Here is a 19,598-nt window from a genome sequence, read left to right on the forward strand (position 1 = left end):
GCCGGGTCCTGCACTTCGGCCACAACAACCCCAGGCAACGCTACAGGCTTGGGGAAGAGTGGCTGGAAAGCTGCCCAGAGGAAAAGGACCTGGGGGTGCTGATTGACAGCCGGCTGAACATGAGTCGGCAGTGTGCTCAGGTGGCCAAGAAGGCCAACGGCATCCTGGCCTGTATCAGAAATAGTGTGGCCAGCAGGAGCAGGGAGGTGATCGTGCCCCTGTACTCGGCACTGGTGAGGCCGCACCTCGAATACTGTGTTCAGTTTTGGGCCCCTCACTACAAGAAGGACATTGAGGTGCTGGAGTGTGTCCAGAGAAGGGCAACGAAGCTGGTGAAGGGCCTGGAGCACAAGTCTTATGAGGAGCGGCTGAGGGAACTGGGGTTGTTTAGCCTGGAGAAGAGGAGGCTGAGGGGAGACCTCATCGCGCTCTACAACTACCTGAAAGGAGGTTGTAGCGAGGTGGGTGTTGGTCTCTTCTGCCAAGTCACTAGCGATAGGACAAGAGGAAATGGCCTCAAGTTGCGCCAAGGGAGGTTTAGATTGAACATTAGGAGAAATTTCTTTACTGAAAGAGTGGTCAGGCCTTGGACCAGGCTGCCCAGGGAAGTGGTGGAGTCACCATCCCTGGAAGTATTTAAAAGACGTGTAGATGAGGCCCTTAGGGACATGGTGTAGAGGGCATGGTGGTGTTGGGTTGAGGGTTGGACACGATGATCTTAGAGGTCTTTTCCAACCTGTATGATTCTATGATTCTATGATTCTACTTGGTTATCTGTCAGCGTGGGTGGTGAGCAATTGCATTATGCATCACTCATTTTGTGTATTCTATCATCATCATCATCATCATCATTATCATTATCATCATCATCATCATCATCATCATCATTATTATTATTATTATTATTATTATTATTATTTCCCCTTCCTTTTCTGTTCTATTAAACTACCTATCTCAACCCACGAGTTTTTCTCACTCTTACCCTGCTGAGTCTCTCCCCATTCCACCGGGGGTGGGGGGAGTGAGCAAGTGGCTGTGTGGTGTTTGGCTGCGTGCCGGGTTAAACCACAACAACAGGTAAAGGATGGAACGAAAGAAGGGTGTTTGTAAGTGGGAACCGACGTCTGATGTGCCCAAGACTAAATTTTTCATTCCACAACAAATCACTGGTAAATCTAGGAATTAACTCAGGCCTCTTTAATCCCTGCAACCAGTCCCATATTCACCAGACTAGTGTTGCTTTCCTGAGGCTAGAAAGATCCCAGGCATTTATAATTTAAATCTTTTATGTATCCAGAGGACAGGTAGCGCATAGGTGGAAATACATCAGAGAAAAGATTCCTGCAATTCATTTCCTATGGCATGAGGGCCAAGGGAATAAGGTCCCAAATGATTAAGACCTCAGACCTCTTCATAGCAAAAATGAAATATAAATGAAGAAGTAATGAATTTCCAGTGCCCTGTGCAGTGATAGAAGCACAAGGTGACCAAGAGACTGAAGAGGCTGATATAAAATCTAGAGTCATGGAACATGTGCCAACTTCTGCTATCTTGTTGTGTGTCCTTCAGCAAAGTCACGTCTAAGAGGTAAATGGAAACAGCCAGGCCAAACCAGTACTGTGGGTGTTGCATACTTGTAATAATGGTTTGTTGAATGATTTTCAGCTGGGAGGAGCTGAACCAGGTCCCTTGATGTAAAACAAGTTTTGTATCAATGAATCCATCCTGGATTACATCAGGTAATATCTTGTTCTGCAATGGTGAAATCTCATTGAAAGCACACACAGAGGCTCTGCTAGGTGTCACTCTCCAAACATGTTTTGTGTCTGCATCTGAAAGCTGAATGGAAATAGTCAAACACTGTATTGAATAATTAACGAGACAGATTTTCCTATTTTCACGTTAGTCTTGAACAAATTCAAGAAGTTCTCTGGTATATCTTGAGGGTTTTTCCCAAATAATTTTTGAACAATATATAAATCATAGTGCTAATTAGTTTCACAAATTATGATGAGATTTCTATTGCCTGACTGGATGCAGTGCATGTATTTTCAGGTGTGGATAAAGATGATCACTGTAAATGCATAATTTTCAAGTTGTTTATTTGAATGCAAACTTCATTGCTGAAAATTCACACTTTTGTAATGAATTTCATAGTTCACTTTAGAAATCCAATCAGTTAGCCGTGATATTTACACTAGTTAAGCTTATTTGGTGGAATTATCTGTAAAAATTGAGCTTGGCAAGGCAGATTTGCTTAGTAGTTCAAGCAAGTATTTGCAGAATTATTTTGTCACTTTCCCTAGCTCTCGGTGATGAGGTAGAGGAATAACACTTTCTCCTAACATATTTGGCTTTTCCTAAAAGAGAATCAGTGTCAGCTAGGGACCAATGCCTCCACCTTCTCTTAGATGCCTGACATCAAAACATTTTTTCAGGAGTCCTCTAAGAATTATCCCAAACTAGATACCTTCCACCTTGTGCTCTCTGATTAATTTACTAATTTGAATTAACATTATATTAAGTTATCTAAATGTAGTCTCACATAGTTCTTATGTTAGAATATTAGTGAAATCCCACAGATGGACAAACGGAGGCAATGTTTTTGTGATGTGTCATAGCAAATCCCATGGCAAGGCTGCTAATAGCACAGAGATATTCTAGGTCCGAGAGCTCTGCTTTAGCCTGTGGTGGTGCATTCCCTCCCGCCCCCTGCTCTTGGGCCACTCCACGATTTCAGAAACTCCCGTTAAACCTTGGCCTTGGTGTAAGGAGTCAGGTGGTGAAGTGTCCCTTTACCATATCGGGAACTCTTGCATAGCTGAGGTTGGGGAATGTACCGATCGTACCAGAAACTTCTGCTGCCTGGCCCAAGTGGAGGACAAGAGCGGGGATAATTGTCATCTCCTGATACCCTTATCTGAGTTGTAGCTCAAGTGGAATGGTACTATTGTGACTGAAACCTTGCCAGTTTTGACAGATGAATAAAGTCATCATCTTGCGACCCTATAAACAGCGGTCCCAAGAGAAGCCCTTTGAGCTCTCCTGGATTGCAGTGGGCTGCACCCAGAATCTCCCTCTGAGTGGAACGCTCCTCAGAGTTTGCAAACTCTCAAGTTTGTGATATTCAGAGGACCGTTGCCGACTGGCACGGGATCTGGGTTGCAACACTCCTCAAGGCTCACCCCTTCGCCCGTTGAGAAATGCCAAGACATTTGATGTGAGTATTTCACTGAATTTGAAGGGATTTTTAACAGGTAAATCTTTGTATATTTATCTATATTTGTATCCGTGTGTGTGTGTGTGAATTGATGGAAGTACGTGCTAGCAAATATAGTCTGCTAAAATCTTATTATCTATCTTAAGATTGTGAATGAACCTTAGACTGCTGCTAAACACATATAATCCCTTAGACATATACCATTGACCAAGTCTGGGACTAGGGGTAGATCCAGCCGGGTCTACTCTGAACCTCAACGGGAGAGTCTCCTTACCCTTTTTGTATTAGACATAAACCGTTGTCCAAGTCTGAGACAGATCCAGCCGGGTCTTCTCTGAACCTCGTGACTCAATGATAGGGTCTTCCTTAACCTTTTCATCCTCAGCTTCCGTATAAATCATTCCAACTCAACTCTAACACAACGTCCTGGTTTCAGCTGGGATAGAGATAATCTTCTTCCTAGTAGCTGGTGTAGTGCTGTGTTTTGGATTTAGTATGAGAATAATGTTAATAACACACTGATGTTTTAGTTGTTGCTAAGTAGTATTTGCACTAGCCAAGGACCTTTCAGCTTCCCATGCTCTTTTCCTTTGTACACTTCATCCCTGTAGTAAGTGATAGAGTGAACCTTGCCATCCAACTCTGTTAAGTCGTGCTTTTATGAATTTCTATTAAAATCACTTTCTGCTAATACCTTTGACAGTAATTCTTTAAGCGGCCTCTAAACCACTCATTTGCGACAAATTGGCGTAGTTAGCAGGATGGCAAGTAGTATCACTGATTACTTACAAAAACATGGAGTAAGTCCAAATCCCAAATTCTCAGAAGAATGGGCTCGTGATAATTGGCATGATTGGGAAGCTGTGGAAAAACAACTAAACACAGCCAGGGGCTATATAAAAGATGGAAAAGGAATTATTTGCAAAATGTTAGGCACGTGTTTAGAAGCTGCTTATCAGTATAGAAAGAATAACAGTAGAAGGGAGCAGGACCTGAAAGAAGAAATAGAAGGCAAAAAGGCAGCTGAATTGAAAATCGAGTAGCTGCAAAAACAGTTAGAGGAGGAGAAGGAGAAAACACGGAAGTTGGAAGAAAAGATCGAGATGATGCTTATGCGAGCTCCCAATCCCCCTGACATTGTCAGGATTAGGAAATTAATTGTATCCCCTGAGGAATGGGATGCTGATATTTGGGGTGATCCTGATGAATATAATGAGGGAAATGATGACCCCTTGTTCCCCTCAGATTCCTCTGAATATGGGGCTAGACTCATCATTAAAGCAAAATATATTTTAATTCCAGTTGGTCCTCAACAACAATTGGTAAAATTTCTAACAGATATGGGAGCACAAATTTCATTACTAACACAACAAGATGCCGAGAAGCTGGGTGTATGACCTGGATGGCAAAGAGTTAAAATCACTGGAGTGAGCAGAGCACATGTTACACGCCAAACTGCAAAAGTTAATTTATGGCTCTTGGGCAAGTAGCGCATGTTATCTGCTCGCTTTGCAATGAAAGATCACAATGAGAATAGTTTAGGTTCCAATGTTTTGAACAGCCGAACCTGGCATCTGCCAGATGGCGGCGTGTGGTCCTTTGGTTCTAATGTCGACCCTAACCCTGATAAAAATCGGGAAGCTGTAGTGCGTCTTCTCCGTGCAGCCCCTGCATTCCCTGATTCAAAAATCACCAATGTCCCGCAGTATCGGATTTCTGCTGTGGCACAACCTGGAATCTCTGAAGTGATAGCAGATTTGGAAAACAACACATTACTCCCACTCCCCATATAATTCACCGGTTTGGCCAGTCCGAAAACCGGACAGGAGGTGGCGACTAACAATTGATCATCGGCGCTTAAATGCCAACACAGCTCTGCTAACGGCTGCAGTACCCAATATCGCAACTTTAACAGCCACACTACAAGCGGCCGCACACACATGGATAGCAGCACTAGATGTAAAGCATATGTTCTTTATGGTCCCCTTGCAGGAAAAGGATAAAGAGAAATTTGCTTTTACTTGGGAAGGTATACAATACACCTTTAACAGACTCCCACAGGGGTATAAGCACTCACCCACAATTGCTCATGCTGCACTTGCTGAACTTTTACAAACAGTCTCACTTCCTCAGAATGTGAAACTGTACCAATATATAGATGATATTCTAATCCTAGGAGATTCCTCTGAAGAGGTGGGGGAAGCAGCGACAGCAGTGCGGCAAACACTACATAAAGCAGAAGTTAAAATCCCACCTGAGAAATGTCAGGGACCAAGTAAACAAGTAAAATTTTTAGGTACTTGGTGGATCGCAGATGGTGCAACAATTCCACTGGATACCCTAAGTAAAATAGAACAATAGCAGATGCCCCAATCTAGGAAAGAATTGTAACAGCTTATGGGTACTTTAGGATATTGGAGAAAACATACCTGGATTTTCTATCATTGCTCGCCCACTATACTCACTTTTACAAAAGCGAAAACCATGGGAGTGGAATTCAGAAGATGTAGAGGCAGTCAAAACTCTAACACAGGAGTTAAAGACATATCAATCATTAGGACCAGTATACCCCCACGACTCTATTCTAGCAGAATGGGGTTTTGCAGAATACGGTGCTTATTGTAACCTGTTCCAAACTGGCCCTGATGGACCAAAAAGACCTTTCAGCTTGACTGCATTTAAAGAGACAGAACAGAGATATTCCAAGTGGGAAAAGGCACTTTTGTCTTTAGTCCAAGCAATGAAGCAAGCTGAGAAAATACATCAGGAACAACCTGTACAAACCAGAAGTCCATTTAATTTAGTAGAGACAGTCCTGGGCGACTGCTCCCCCAGAAGGAGTTCCACAAAAGTCTACAATTAGAAAATGGTATGCCAATTTGAGAGGAATTGAAGAGGAAATAAAATTAACTTAAGGACAAATTACAAATGCCTATAAATGCACCTCCCCTCACCGAGGGAACACCAACAGAAGACATTTGGTTTACTGATGCATCAGCAAAAAGAATAGATGGCAAATGGCAACACAAGGCTGCTGCATTAAACATCAACACTGGCAAACAAATTATAGAAGAAGGTGAAGGTAGTGCGCAGGCAGGAGAATTAAGGGCAGTTGTTTTAGCAGCACAAAACGGAGCAAAAGTTATTTATGTTGACTCCCATGCTGTATGGGCAGGTGCCACACAATGGCTTTGACAATGGGAAACCCTGAACTGGGAAGTAAACAGATCTCCAGTTTGGAGAACTCAAGATTGTCAACTATTATTAAATATAGCCAAGAAAACCCCATTCAAATGGGATGGGTGAAAGCTCACGCCAAAGATAATAAGCCAGCCACAAACTGGAACCAAAGGATAGACGAATTGACAAAGATTAGGAAGACAAAAATAGGAAACTCCTTAAATTTTGAGTGATATTGATTGGGAGAATGGCTTCATCAAAGATTAGGTCACACAGGCAAAGCAGCACTTTATTTTGCTGCACAGAGTAAGGGTTGGCTTTACTCTTCACAGAAAAACTTGTGAAGTTATTCTCACAGGATGTCCTCAATGTAGATTAAAATTACAAACAAATCATCCTGCTAAGGCACCACCCCTACATATCAATCAAGGAAAAACTTCGTGGTCTACATGGCAAATTGATTATATCGGGCCATGCAAATCCTCTGTGGGATATCGCTATATCCTCACAGGAGCAGAAGTAGTCTTCGGCTTGCTTATGGCAACTAAGTTCTTGGTTCTCTAGTCTACCTACTCCAGATACTATCCAAAGTGATAATGGCTCACATTTCACATGCAAGGAGGTGCAAGAATGGGCAAAACAGGAAGAAATAGAATAGGTATTCCATACCCCCTAGTATCCTCAATTGAATGGGATTGTAGAGCTAATAGCTTATTAAAAGGGAGCCTTAAGCCACACGAGACCCAGTGGGATACCCGGCTTTCCAAAAAGTACTTCATCAATTAAATAATCGGTATGGACCCACTGGAAGCCCTGTGAGCCGAGCATTCTTTGTAGAAGCTGAACCTAATACTCCCCCTCCTGATGAAAGAAGATGTCCGATAACATTACAACCAGGATAACCTGTTATGGTAAATTTACCACAAATTGGGACTGTGCCTATGACTCTAACTAAACTCCGTGGCCCACTTGCTTGGGAAGATACTGATAGCAGTGGTACAAAACATAGAGTCAGTACTAGATGGATTTTTCCTTCCTTCTAAAAAGGGGGTAACCCATTTGGCCTTCCCCACTGAAACATCTGCTCTTTTTTTTAACAGGAGAAAATGAATCTGTATCGATGGCAACAACATCAACGGCAGCATGCCCCCAGCCCAATTTTGTTTTTCCTCTTAATTGGGACAAGTATAATCCTTCTAGTTCAGACACAAGATCCTTGGGACCATGCACTACTAAATCATACTGGGAGTGTTGATGGCAAACTATTGATGTTGATGCATGTATTGTATGGGAACAACAGGGGTTTATTTGTGAAAGCAATACCATTAAGGCCCAAGACATTTGACTTGACACTGAAAAAAATATTTATCATTTTGAAATACATGCTGATGAAACCCTGAAACTGTACTTGTATATGCTGGAAATGGATGTGTTTGCATGAGAACTCTATACTTACAGACAACACCACTGTAGAGACATATAATCACTCAAATATTTGTATTTGTAATTTTACCAAAATTATGTGATGTGACTTTAATTATTCAGCTCCTGTTACAACCCATCGGCTGTTACAATTGAACTATACATCTTATCAAGATTTACTACCTACCCCCATTGGAATGAATCTTACATTGGTGAGAAAACTGTTACAACATGATGACCTGAGTCAATTGTTAAAACGAATTTGAAATAATGGACAAAAACTCTGATTACCATCCATCATGATGCAGAAAAGATACACCATGTCCTGGAAAGAGTGAAGAAAGATGGAGAACATCACTGGTGGGATGCCTTATTTGGATGGTTGCCAACAGCAACAGGAACTTTGAATCAGATGTTACATCCCATTGTAATTTTACTAATTTCTGTTGTACTATGCTTGCTGTTGAACATTGTTCTATATGTTAGAGTGTGGAAAATACCTAGACGGGCGGCACTATTACCAAAACCTCCTTGCATATATAACTTACTTTCATTTTGTGCGCGAAAACAAATTTAGAAGTTCAGTCCCCTCTGAGCTGCTCCAGGGCTGCTCCAGGAGATCTCCAGTGCTGTGGTGAAGGTCAGCAGTACCTCTGAGCCCTCTATTTCTCCATCAGAGGTCTCTTCCCGCTCTTTGGAAGTTTACGGTGAATGGTAAGGAGCCAGCCCCCATGGGCATGGGATGGAGGTGGCTTCTTCTCAAGTGTTTAGAAGTCTGACAAAGTGTTTGCAGTTCTAGCAGGGATCAACACATTTCTAGAATTAAAACCAACATCCTGGAAAACAAAAATGCTCTGAACAAGGACTCCTTCTTCAACCCAATGCACAAGGGACTTTTCTTTAGTAAGCTGTAACTGATTTATTAACTGCTTTCCAGCTGTTCAGATTGGCACTTAAAAAAAATTCCTGCATGGTCCTACTGAAATTTTCAAAAGTATTTTCTCTGGAGTACTGTTGGTCCAACCTTGCTATAGTCTTCCCTGGTAACCCACATATTCCTAAATGCTCTTAAGCTGGCAAGGATGGAAGCACCAATCCACACTGAGTACATCCGATCTTGTGGCGAGATGTTCTTGACATGAGTTGTGTTGGGAACTCCTGTCTGGAGCTCCTTCAGAAGCCTCTCCTTAAAACCTCGGAAAAGAGTCAATCCGCCCGATAACAGCACGTTCCTTAGGATGTTGGACTGGATATCCTCGCCACACTTGGCGATGCTCTGGAGGACCATCCCCCCAACCCCTGGCCCTGGGATTTCTGCCTCTGTGGGTGCAAAAAGCGCTTCAGGAGCTCGGAATAGCTGGTCTCCTGCCTTGACAGCCCTTCCGTCAGGGAGAATGTACTCACACATGAGTTTTTCAGGCTTTTCCTACATATTTTGGCTAGGATCTAAAGCAACGTAGCACAGCTTCTCCTTCATATGCCTGACAATTTCTCTCTCTGCTGTGCTTACGAAGGAGTGCCCAGTCTCCAAGAAGAGCCTAGCAAGGTATTTGGTTACACCTCTGCCTGCAAAATCCAGCCTGGTAATGCCGTGTCGCAGGTAGTGGCCATTGTAGACAGGGACCGTGACGGTGACACCATCGTCACTGTCCAACACTAGTCCAGTTGTGCGGGCACAGGCATACAGGGCTGTTAGCGCCTGCAGAGTCACGAAAAGGGCAGGCACCTGGAAGCTTTCCACATCGTCACAGCTATTTTTTCTTGATGGGACAAAGGATTGAGAGGGGTCTCAGTCAGCAGTGCTGGCCTCTCACTCGGTTTCATTTTGAGTTCATGTTCATACAGATACCTCCAAATCTTCTCCGTGTCGTCCAGGATGCAACTACCCCATTTTCCATTGAGTAAGTAAAAGACAAAATGCCCCTTTTGGACTGGGCTTCTTCCCCAATATAGCAGTCCTTATGACTCACCCCAAACATGACAGGTTTGAATTTGGGGTATTCCACAACAGTAGAAATAGCTGAACGGGGTGCCTGTTCCCCTGACAGACCAGCCTTACACTGTCCAGAGCCGCTGTCAAAAATCACTGCGGGGGTCCCTGTCACCGCCGCTGCCGAGTCAGATATCCTGTGCAGGACGGTGCTGTGCCTGGCAGCGGCTGCTGGCACAGTGCCTCGGTGAAATGTTCTAGATCCCCCAGTTGCAAATAGACACCGTTCGGCTGAGCTTACAATCCTCTGCAGCTGCACCGGCAACGCTGCTTCCTCCAGGGAGACGGCAGTGTGGAACATTTTGATTCAGAGCTAGTACTTGGAAGTGAAACTGGGTGTTCTTACTTCCCAGATAAATTACAGCAGAGAATCAATGGGTTTTTTCAGACCCTCAGGCACAGAGGAGGGTCAGTTACAGTAATTGCATTTGCATTGATTTATATTTGGATTCTGTTCGGGGTTTTGCTGGGTTTCTAAAGCAAACATTTTTAATGAGGTAAAAAATAACATGAGAGCTAGTTTTAGAATACGAAATGCAGATATCTCAAAGACCTTAGAGAATAATATCCTAGCAGAGGAGGTGTGCTACTCCCCATATGACTCCAAGGCAGGCTGTGAGTCAGTTAAAGTGTTACTGCATCCCTGTGACTTGTGCACACCTGTAAACTCTGCAGAGGGGGAGGGGGAGGGGAAGGGGAAGGTGAAAGGGAAGGGGAAGGGTCCCACATAAATGGCTTCGGTCCCCCTCTCTGCTATGTGGTGACCAGCTTCTTCCCCTGAGCAGCAATGCTGTCTTGTTACAGCTCAGGCTCCCCAGCCATGAGGTAAAGGGTTGGAAGAGAACACACAGATAAGGCTCCAAGCTGTGAAACAGGGGAAGTAGGAATATGGAGATGATAAACAATAAGATGACTAAAGGCCCGCATTACTGATATTTCTGATTTTTATTTTCATACAGGTTTTGTCAGCCAATAAACGCACAAACAGCTGTAACACCTTTTAGGTCAGTCAGCTCTCAGCAGGGTTTCTTGCTCATGCGTTGTTGTAGAAAGCCATTCATTTGGTCTGACGTTCTCCTTAAAAGCATTTCTGGTGAACGACAGCTGCCCCAAACTCCTTGTAATTGCTCACCGTGACCCACATTTTTTTGAAACATGTCAGGCAGGTGAGCATGGAGGCCCCAATCCACACACAGTATTTTGTCTCAGGGGGTGCAGTGATCCTCACAAACATGCCAGCAGGCACTTGCAGCTTCATCTCCTTCAGGATCTGTTCCTCCAGGCCAGGGAAGAGCGTGGACCCACCTGAGAGCAGGATGTTGCTATAAAGATTCCTGCGCACGCTGATGTCACACTTCCTGATGCTGTTGAAGATCATTTTGTGCACACCGGGAGCTTCAACTCCAATGTTTGCAGGCATGAAAAGTGTCTCTGGTGCATGAAAGATCTGGTTGCCTATCTGTATTCTTTCTGTATTCTTTAATTTCTTCTGGCTTTGCTCTCATTTCTTGGATGGGGTCTAAAGCTACGTAGCACAACTTCTCTTTGATCTCTCTCACAATTTCCCTGTCAGCTGTGCTAACAAAAGTGTGTCCACTCTCCAAAAGAAACCTCATAAAATATTCGGTGATATCCCGGCTAGCAATATCCAGCCTGGAGACAGCATGGGGTAAACAGTATCCCTCATATATGGGGATGGTGTGGGTAACACCATCCCCGTTCTTCATGACTCTTCCAGTAATACGGCCCAATGCGTAGAGTGCCGGAGTTGCCTGGACTGCAACGTACATAGCCGGCACCATGAAGCCTTCAAACATGATCTCTGCCACTTTTTCCCGGTTCTGCAGAGGATTGAGAGGGGCTTCAGTCAGCAGCACTGGCCTTTCACTGGCTTTGATTCTCAGCTCATACTCATAGGCATGTCTCCAGATCCTTTCCGTATCATCCCAGCATGTAACTATGCCATGGTCAATGGGATAATTCAAAGACAGGACCTCTCTTTTGGACTGAGCTGCTTCTCCGGTGTAACATTCTTTCTGTCCAGCTCTCAGCATTGTAGCTTTGACTTTTGAGTGACCAACAATTGCTGTAAAAACAGCCATTGGGCCACTATCACCTGCGATACCCGCTTTGAACAACCCAGACCCGTTGTCAAAGATTACAGCTGGGACATCCAAAACGTCGGGGTCAGACATTCTTCGCAGAGTTGATGGCTCCCCAGAGTGGCCCCCCGGCACTGTTTCCCTTTTACAGGCAGGTCACTGTTGCGAGGGAACTGCCTCACGATGGCCAGTGATACAATAAGACATTTTCCCAGCATGTTACCACAGGAAACCCCCCCGTGCGCCGCCATCCGCCACTCCGCTGGGCACGCGCCCGCACTGGGGCTGATCGCCTCTGCGAGTGACGGTTGGTGGCAGTTACACCGCGTTTAAATCTGCCGCCGTTACTCCTGGCCCCGCCTAGGCCTCGTCAGCCGCCCTCGTGAGAGCTGCCGGCTCCCGGCGGGTCTCTGCGCTCCCCTGGCGTTTCCCCGGCTCAGGAAACCCCCCTGTGCGCTGCCATCCCCTGCGGGACGCGCCTGCTCCGGAGCTGGTCGCCTCTGCGAGTGACGGATAAATAGACATGAAGATGTCTTCCTTCCATTTCCATTCAGCACTTTGCTGAGGAGAACAAACTCTCTTTTGAAGATTGTTCAGAAGATTAAAAATACCCTGGATCTCCACAACTGATCGGCATTTCAGGGGGAACCCCATTTGGTTTTTTTTTTAAATTTTGCTTCAAGAGAAGATTTCCCAAAGAAGGAGATTTCTGTGGCTTTGAATCCAATCACTTCGACAATCCAAGTCCATTTACAGAGAAAACTTCCTTTAAAAAGAAATTTTTAACAAATCACTATATAACTTCAGTTTGAATCCTTGGCTGCCAGAGTTTAACTGCTTCTCCTTGTGGCTCTAAATCCAGGGCAGTTTCAAAGCAAGGGTGGCTTCTGTTAAATTTAATTACTTTTTCCTGCAGCTCGCATGGCAAAGGTGCTAGCTACTAAATGAAGGTGGTTATGAACTAGAGGCAGATTCCAAAGAAAGATATGTATTAAACAGAAATTTTGAGTGTAAGCAAATGACCTCCTGGTACAGACACGTTTATACCCCAGATGAACTACTAAATAAAAAAAAATCTAACAAGGGATCAGTTCTGTGTATTTTATTTCCATTCTGCTTAGATTCCAGACATGTTTGTGTTAAATGCCACTCTATCCATTTTATCAATTTCTTTAATCCTCTTAATATTTGTGTACATATATTTCAGTGTGTGGCACGCTTGTTTTCATGCATGCTTCTCTATTAAAGTCAATAGGTGTCCTAATCATTTAAGAGGTTGTTATATGCATCACACTAGAAGCCCCATTTAATCCTGCGTGGTTGGCATGCAGCTTACAGCGAAGCACTCCATTTTGAACATGATGTTGAGTATTAAAACAAGGGAATATTGACTATGATTATTGAATGGCACTTGAACCTAGATGCAGGAATGCTCATCTGTTCCCTCATATTGGTTCTGTCATAAATCACCTTAAAAAGGGCATGCGTGAATTAACTTTGTTACTATAGGATTTGTAATAAGTGAAATTACTGTTTGTGTTTAGCTGAAGTACTGTAAATTGAACTCATAGAAGAGACAATATGAGACATCAAAAATTTCTCGTGCTCAGCTGGTGGTATAGCTTACACGGATACGACAAGGTCTCATCCAGGAATGGAAAGACAGCTCATTTTCTGAGAGCCAGTCTGTCTTCAGCCTTTGCCATTTGCCAGAGGCTGCCGGCTGTGGAGAGGCACATAAGGAACTGGACTGAGGCGAGCAAATCCATTCCACACGAGCGGCTAACGTGTGTGTGTCTGCCTGTGTGCCCGTGGGATGCATCCTCAGCTTCGCTTCTGGCTGAATCTGCAAAGGGGAAGGCAGGAGCTCCATCCCTCAGCCTGGGGCAGAGAGCCGGGGGTCCCGGGCACCCCAGGCCAGGCTCCAGGGGCCAGGCAGGAGGGAGTCCGGGGCCCGAGCTGCCGGAGGCGGCAGCCGCAGCCAACGCCACCTAACACCTGGCGTAGTGAGCTGCATCTGGTCAACCTGTGACTATTCCTAAGATTACGTGTGTATCATGAGTGAGCGTGCTGGTGTGTGTGAAAGTGTGAGAGTGTGAGCCCGTGGGCTGTGAGTGTCAGTGTGGGAGTGAGCATTAGCACGTGTGAATGCGTGCGAGCTGAGCGTGAGAGTTAGCGATGCTATGGAGTGCCCCTCCGCACACCTGAGCCCCTCGGCAAAGGTGGTTTTTCCATCTCCAGAGACCCTTGCCGCCTCAGCAGAGCACTGGCAGGACCAAGTCTTTTCCCGCTAACCTTATGTCGTGGTTTAACCTGGCAGGCAGCCAAATACCACGCAGCCGCTCACTCACTCCCCCCGCCCCCCAGTGGGACGGGGAGAGAATCGGAAAGGTAAGAGTGAGAAAAACTCGTGGGTTGAGATAAAGACAGTTTAATAGGACAGAAAAGGGAAAATAATAATAATAATAATAATAATAATAATAATAGAATTTACAAAATGAGTGATGCACAATGCAATTGCTCACCACCCGCGCTGACCGATAACCAAGTAGCAATCGGTACTTCCTGGATCACGCCTACCCTTCATATACTGAGCCTGACGTCACATGGTATGGAATACCCCATTGGCCAGCTGGGCTGGCTGTCCTGATTATGTTCCCTCCCACCTTGTGTACCTAGCTCAGTCAGTAGGCACGGGAGCTGTCCTTGGACTAGGAGGGCACTTAGCAACAACTGAAAACATCAGTGTGTTATCAACATTCTCCTCATACTAAATCCAAAACAGCACTAGGATGAAATTTAACCCTATCCCAGCCAAAACCAAGACACCTTAAAAGTGGTATAAATGCTCCCATGAAATAATATGAGTGTGCATAGAGTACAAAGAGCTCCTGTCCTCGGGTTTGTAGATCATAACCAGAGATGGGGAAGTATTTAGTAGCACCCTTTAAGTGACTGGTGTCGCCTCCATATATCCCAGTCCAAGGGAAAGCCATCAGTACCAAAAATAATATTTTTAACCATAGGGAACCAAGAGTTCATTTAGATTTACAAATTAATGAAGATTTACTGTAGAAAGTAATTGTAAGAACATGTGTTAAAACACAACAGAAAGAATTTAATTGATTTCCATGAGCAGTGGACTGTATCCGGAAAGAATGAGTCAACTTCATTCCTTAAGTAAAACTCACTGAACTTAAGAGAATTTGGATTGTCTCGTTCCCCCCGCTGCCCCATTTCATGTATTGTTGTCCAGATAATTATCTCTTCAGTGTTGTTATGGGTTAGACAGAGCTAGATGGGAATTTTTTAAAAATGCTTTTCATCACTGAAAAATAATGATTCAACAAATATTTTTTTTCCCCAGTATCACACCAGTTACAAGTAATTATTCAGCCAAACAGTCTCACACACACAAGACAACATGATCCAGTGCAGGAAAGAACAGCTTAGTGGTTAGGGCACAGGGAGGAAGAAACAGGTGGTCTTCTACACGTTGCAGAAACGCCTGTTTGTCCTGCTGCTAATTCTTGTTTCTCCTTTACCCACATGTTTAGTGTTAAACTTTGTAAGGTCATGGAGGAGATGGAAACTCTTGAAGCCACTGAAATGTTTCCTAAGCAGCTCTATTCTTACACTACAGAGGAATGCTATTCATCTCAGAGGAAAAAGCAGCATGTTTAAGTAACTGATGGAGAAATCTTTCTCCAATCACACATGCACATTCACTGCAGCAACAGTGTTTTATTTTACAGGTGGAAGAATAAACTACTTATTACTTTAAGAGTCTTGGGTTGAAATCTCAGAATACGGTGATGGGAGCAATGGAGAGACGAATACTAATGCACTGTCAGAATTTTGGTCTTTGCATTCAGAAACCCAAAGTTTCACACAGACCCTTCCATACTTCTGTTAACACACAAAGAGCGTATCAACCATCTAGAAGCAAGATCATTTGGCTTTTCAACCTTACTGTTAGGTTTTTAGCTCACATATTGGCTACATGAGAACTTGTGGCAATCCCACAGAAATTCAGCAGTTTTGTTGTTAGAACAACAAGGCATAGCTAGTGATAAGCTAATCGATGAATAGTTAAAACCAAGCTCCATTTAAAAAAAGTGGTTAGAAAGTGAAATGCAAATATATACAAAATATCCAACGGTTTCTATGGCTATAAATGTCTGTCTACCTTATGACTGCTATTTTCCAGCCAGCTTTCCAATCAGTGCAGTCTTTGCACTTCTGTATCTACAGTTGTACCATTTATAAGCCAGGAGCCCACCTTGCCCATATGCTTGTTCCTACAGTGACTTATGTTCCATTGGGTTTATTCCTGTGAAGACTTGTGTTAAAACAGAGGAAAGAGCAGAACCTTTGGGGAAGGAACACTACATTTTGGAAAGCACCAGGCATACTCACTATTCCCTGTCAAAAAGTAAAAGCACTGATTTACATCCTGTGTAGGAGAAAGGCTTTTACAATTGGTATAGCATTAAAAGTAAAAAAATTAATTTGATACCTGGGTCAAACAAAAGTCTTGCTGAATAATAGTGTTTACTCAATACCTAAAAAATAGTGCGGGCGCAGGAGCAGAAGGTGGTGCAAGGGAACAGGATGGGGCATGAGCACCAGGAGGTAGCGCAGGTGCAGGAGATGGTGGAGGAGCAGAAGGCGGTGTGGGTGCAGAAGCAGCAGGTGCAGGAGGAATACACTCAGGGAGGAAAAACTCATAAATTATCCAGCTAAGGCATGGCAGGTTAACTTTACTTGCATTCATTGATCCATTGAAGCCCCTCCAATCAAACTTCCCTGAAAAAAGCTTACCACCACTGCTTTCCGGTAGCATTTGCTGAATTCAAGAAGAAATTAAGTACCTATCACTTTATCTCCAAGTGGTAGCTCCCAAGTAATACACCGCAATCAAAACTGTGTAGCTTGTCTGACTGCTACAGGTTCCTAGGTTCTGCAGGGGAATTTCTTTCCTACCTCCAGAATTAAAAAGCAGCATGTGACAGCTGCCCACGAGCTCAAACTGCCACAGCTCACCACTCCCCACACCAGCTGTGCAATTTGGGATGTGCAAGGGGTGCATATTCAAGTCTCTCACTTTGTAGACACCGTCTGTGTGATTTCAGCTCTAGCACGTAGCATTTAACAGCTACAAAATGTCTGTGTTGGCAGAGTCCTGCAGGTACAACTCCACCCAAATTATAAAGACACTCAGAAATCAATCATCTCCAGCGCTGTCTGTAAGTGTTGAGGTTAGTATTTAGTTACTCTATTTTAATTATATTTATATTAATTAATTAATTAATATTTCTTAATTGATTTTTATCTCTTCATAGTACTTATATTGTTTGTTGTGCTGAAATTACTGATGTTTTGTCTGAATCATGCTTTTTGTGGCTTTCTGTACCTTGGCCTCATGTTCAGTTTTCATGACGCTTGTGGACCTCTTTACCCAGGAGTTCACAAAAAGTGTTTTTTGGGGTAATGCAGCCAGTTCAGAGAACATGCAGATGCAGTTCCTAACTGCTTGCGCAGAGGCACTGATCTGAGCCTGCTCCCAGGGAAGTTTTTTGCAGCTGGGTGAGTGAGTAGCTGAAGATAGATCTGAGTCTGTGGGTTGAATAAATGCATGACTCAACTGAGTGGGATGCAGCTGGAGTCTTAATTTGGCAGGTGAAAGGACTTTGTAACAGGGTTGGGGGAGAGGGTGCTACCTTCTATGGCAGGTGCAAGTAGACAGGCACAGAGGCAGAACTCACCACTGCCACTGCTGGGGATACCCCCAAGCTGTGCTCAGGACCTGTACCTTCCTTGCTAAGCAGAAGAAAAGGCCCTGTTTGTCTGCAAAGTCAAGGTAAAGCAATACTGTAACTATTCATGCATGTCTGATGTGACTGGGATTTGTGATTGCGTCCAGAAAGAAAAAATAAATTAATAAAATGAAATAAAAATGGAGAAAGAAAAAGAGAGAAGGTATTGCACCTGTGGAGCTGGTCTGGTATTTAAAAGGAATGAAAAGACTCAAATAAACTAATTTTCATATGTAAACTACTGTACGAGTAGTTGAGAGTGCTTGCATGCTTCCCCTCTTCAGGGAACAGCCTGGGTAACAACAGCTGATACAACAGGAGAGTAGATGTCACCTGGGGGGGGAGGAACGAGGACAACACCCAAATTTATCCAATTGTGCTAAAGTGGAAAACAATCATCAGCCAAATCAAAAAGCAACCAGCAACTTCCAAAGAGATTTTTGACGCAGCAGCAGCAGTCAGCTTGCAAAGCAGTATAGAAGCAGCATGAAAATTTGTACGGGGAGTGGGAAATGGTGGGGGGCAGAGCTAGAGAGGGGTAACAGGCCAGCCCTCCCACCGGGGCGCGGGGGGCCTCACAGCAGCTTTCTCAGCAGTGCGTGGGTCTGTGGGTGCAGGGTGCAGCACGAGGAACGACACAACACCGGGGCACCCGCCTGCCCACCGAAGGGGTGTGCGCAAGGGGCAGGCACTCCTGGGGTGGGGGGTGAGCCTGTGGCCCCCATGGCTGGTGGCGACTGTCACTGAGAGGAGGGGGGTTAGAAGTTCTTGGGATGAGTTATAAGTGGTATTTAGAAATTTGAAGGTATATATTAACATTTTGTAGGTATCTGCTACTGTGGGTTATCTGATGTACTGTTGATATTGATCCAGAAAGAAAAAAAAAAACGGTGGCTAATTAATTATGGGGTTTTAATAAACCAGTAAATTGCTTTGATCCCAACTTTAAATAACATATCTGAACTGAGCAAGTTTTTTCCCTGTGACATCTAAGTATTTTTTTGTTGGGAAAACAACCCTTAGAGCTGTGGTGTTTTGGGGAACTTGCTTTAAGAAGGAGAATTCTACTTTCAGCATGATGGATGCATATGCTTTAAATTCAGGAACTGCCTGTAGAACTGAATATTATAGTGTCTCCTCCAATTTATTCCTCCTAGGATGGTTTGTTACAGCATAATCAGAGACAGCAGATATTCTGGAGCACCTTCGGATGAATAAACTGTAGAAATCACAGTAAGATACAATGGAAGGATTCGGTGTCTGGCTTTAATAAATCATTAGCCTTCTAGAACTGTGCTTGGGTCAAAAATAAATAAAGAAGTTTATTAATCAGTTACCTTCCTGCAGCCTGAAACAAAGACACGGAGATGGAGGGAGGCTCTTAGCCTCTTGTCATATATGGCATGATCTAGAATAGAAAATACCATTATGTTTAGCAGGGTGCAGTAGATGCTATCTGATTTTTAAATATTGTTGGCCTTGAAGTACAGACATGAAGGCACACCATTTATATTAAGTTTCAAGCTTAGGCAATTGCATCAACTACTAGAGAAATCTCCCTCACCCCACTGACTTTACAAGCCAAGTCACTTTGTGCTCACCTGGCTGACAGAAGACTACCTCAACAACAAAACAAACAAACAAAACAAAACAACAACAAAAAAGAGAGAGCGATAATTAGGTTATTTTGTGTTAGTGATGAGAGATGGTCTTAGCAGCACCAGCCACTGCACCAGAAAGGAGCGGGCAGCCAGCTGTGAGGTTCTTCCAGGCTGCCAAGATCCAGCCTTAGCATCTTCGGTTTCCTGACCTGCAGTTCAGTAGCCACTTAAAATAGCTCCGTACAGAAGGTGCAAAAGGCACCT

General features: G+C 44.0%; 1 protein-coding gene and 1 pseudogene across 1 annotated transcript; both read right to left on the minus strand.

Moving 5' to 3' along the window:
- Window positions 1-8,810: 8,810 nt before the first annotated feature.
- LOC142076830 (actin-1-like) lies at window positions 8,811-9,909 on the minus strand (annotated as a pseudogene).
- A 778-nt stretch (window positions 9,910-10,687) lies between these two features.
- Window positions 10,688-12,091, minus strand: LOC142076961 (uncharacterized). The gene is given in 2 exon segments (XM_075139183.1): window positions 10,688-11,284; window positions 11,286-12,091. Coding segments are annotated over 2 exon segments (1,116 nt in total). The 5' UTR covers window positions 12,008-12,091; the 3' UTR covers window positions 10,688-10,890.
- Window positions 12,092-19,598: the final 7,507 nt, after the last annotated feature.

The sequence above is a fragment of the Calonectris borealis genome, chromosome 1, assembly GCF_964195595.1.
Source record: "Calonectris borealis chromosome 1, bCalBor7.hap1.2, whole genome shotgun sequence".
NCBI classification, from domain to species: Eukaryota; Metazoa; Chordata; class Aves; order Procellariiformes; family Procellariidae; genus Calonectris; species Calonectris borealis.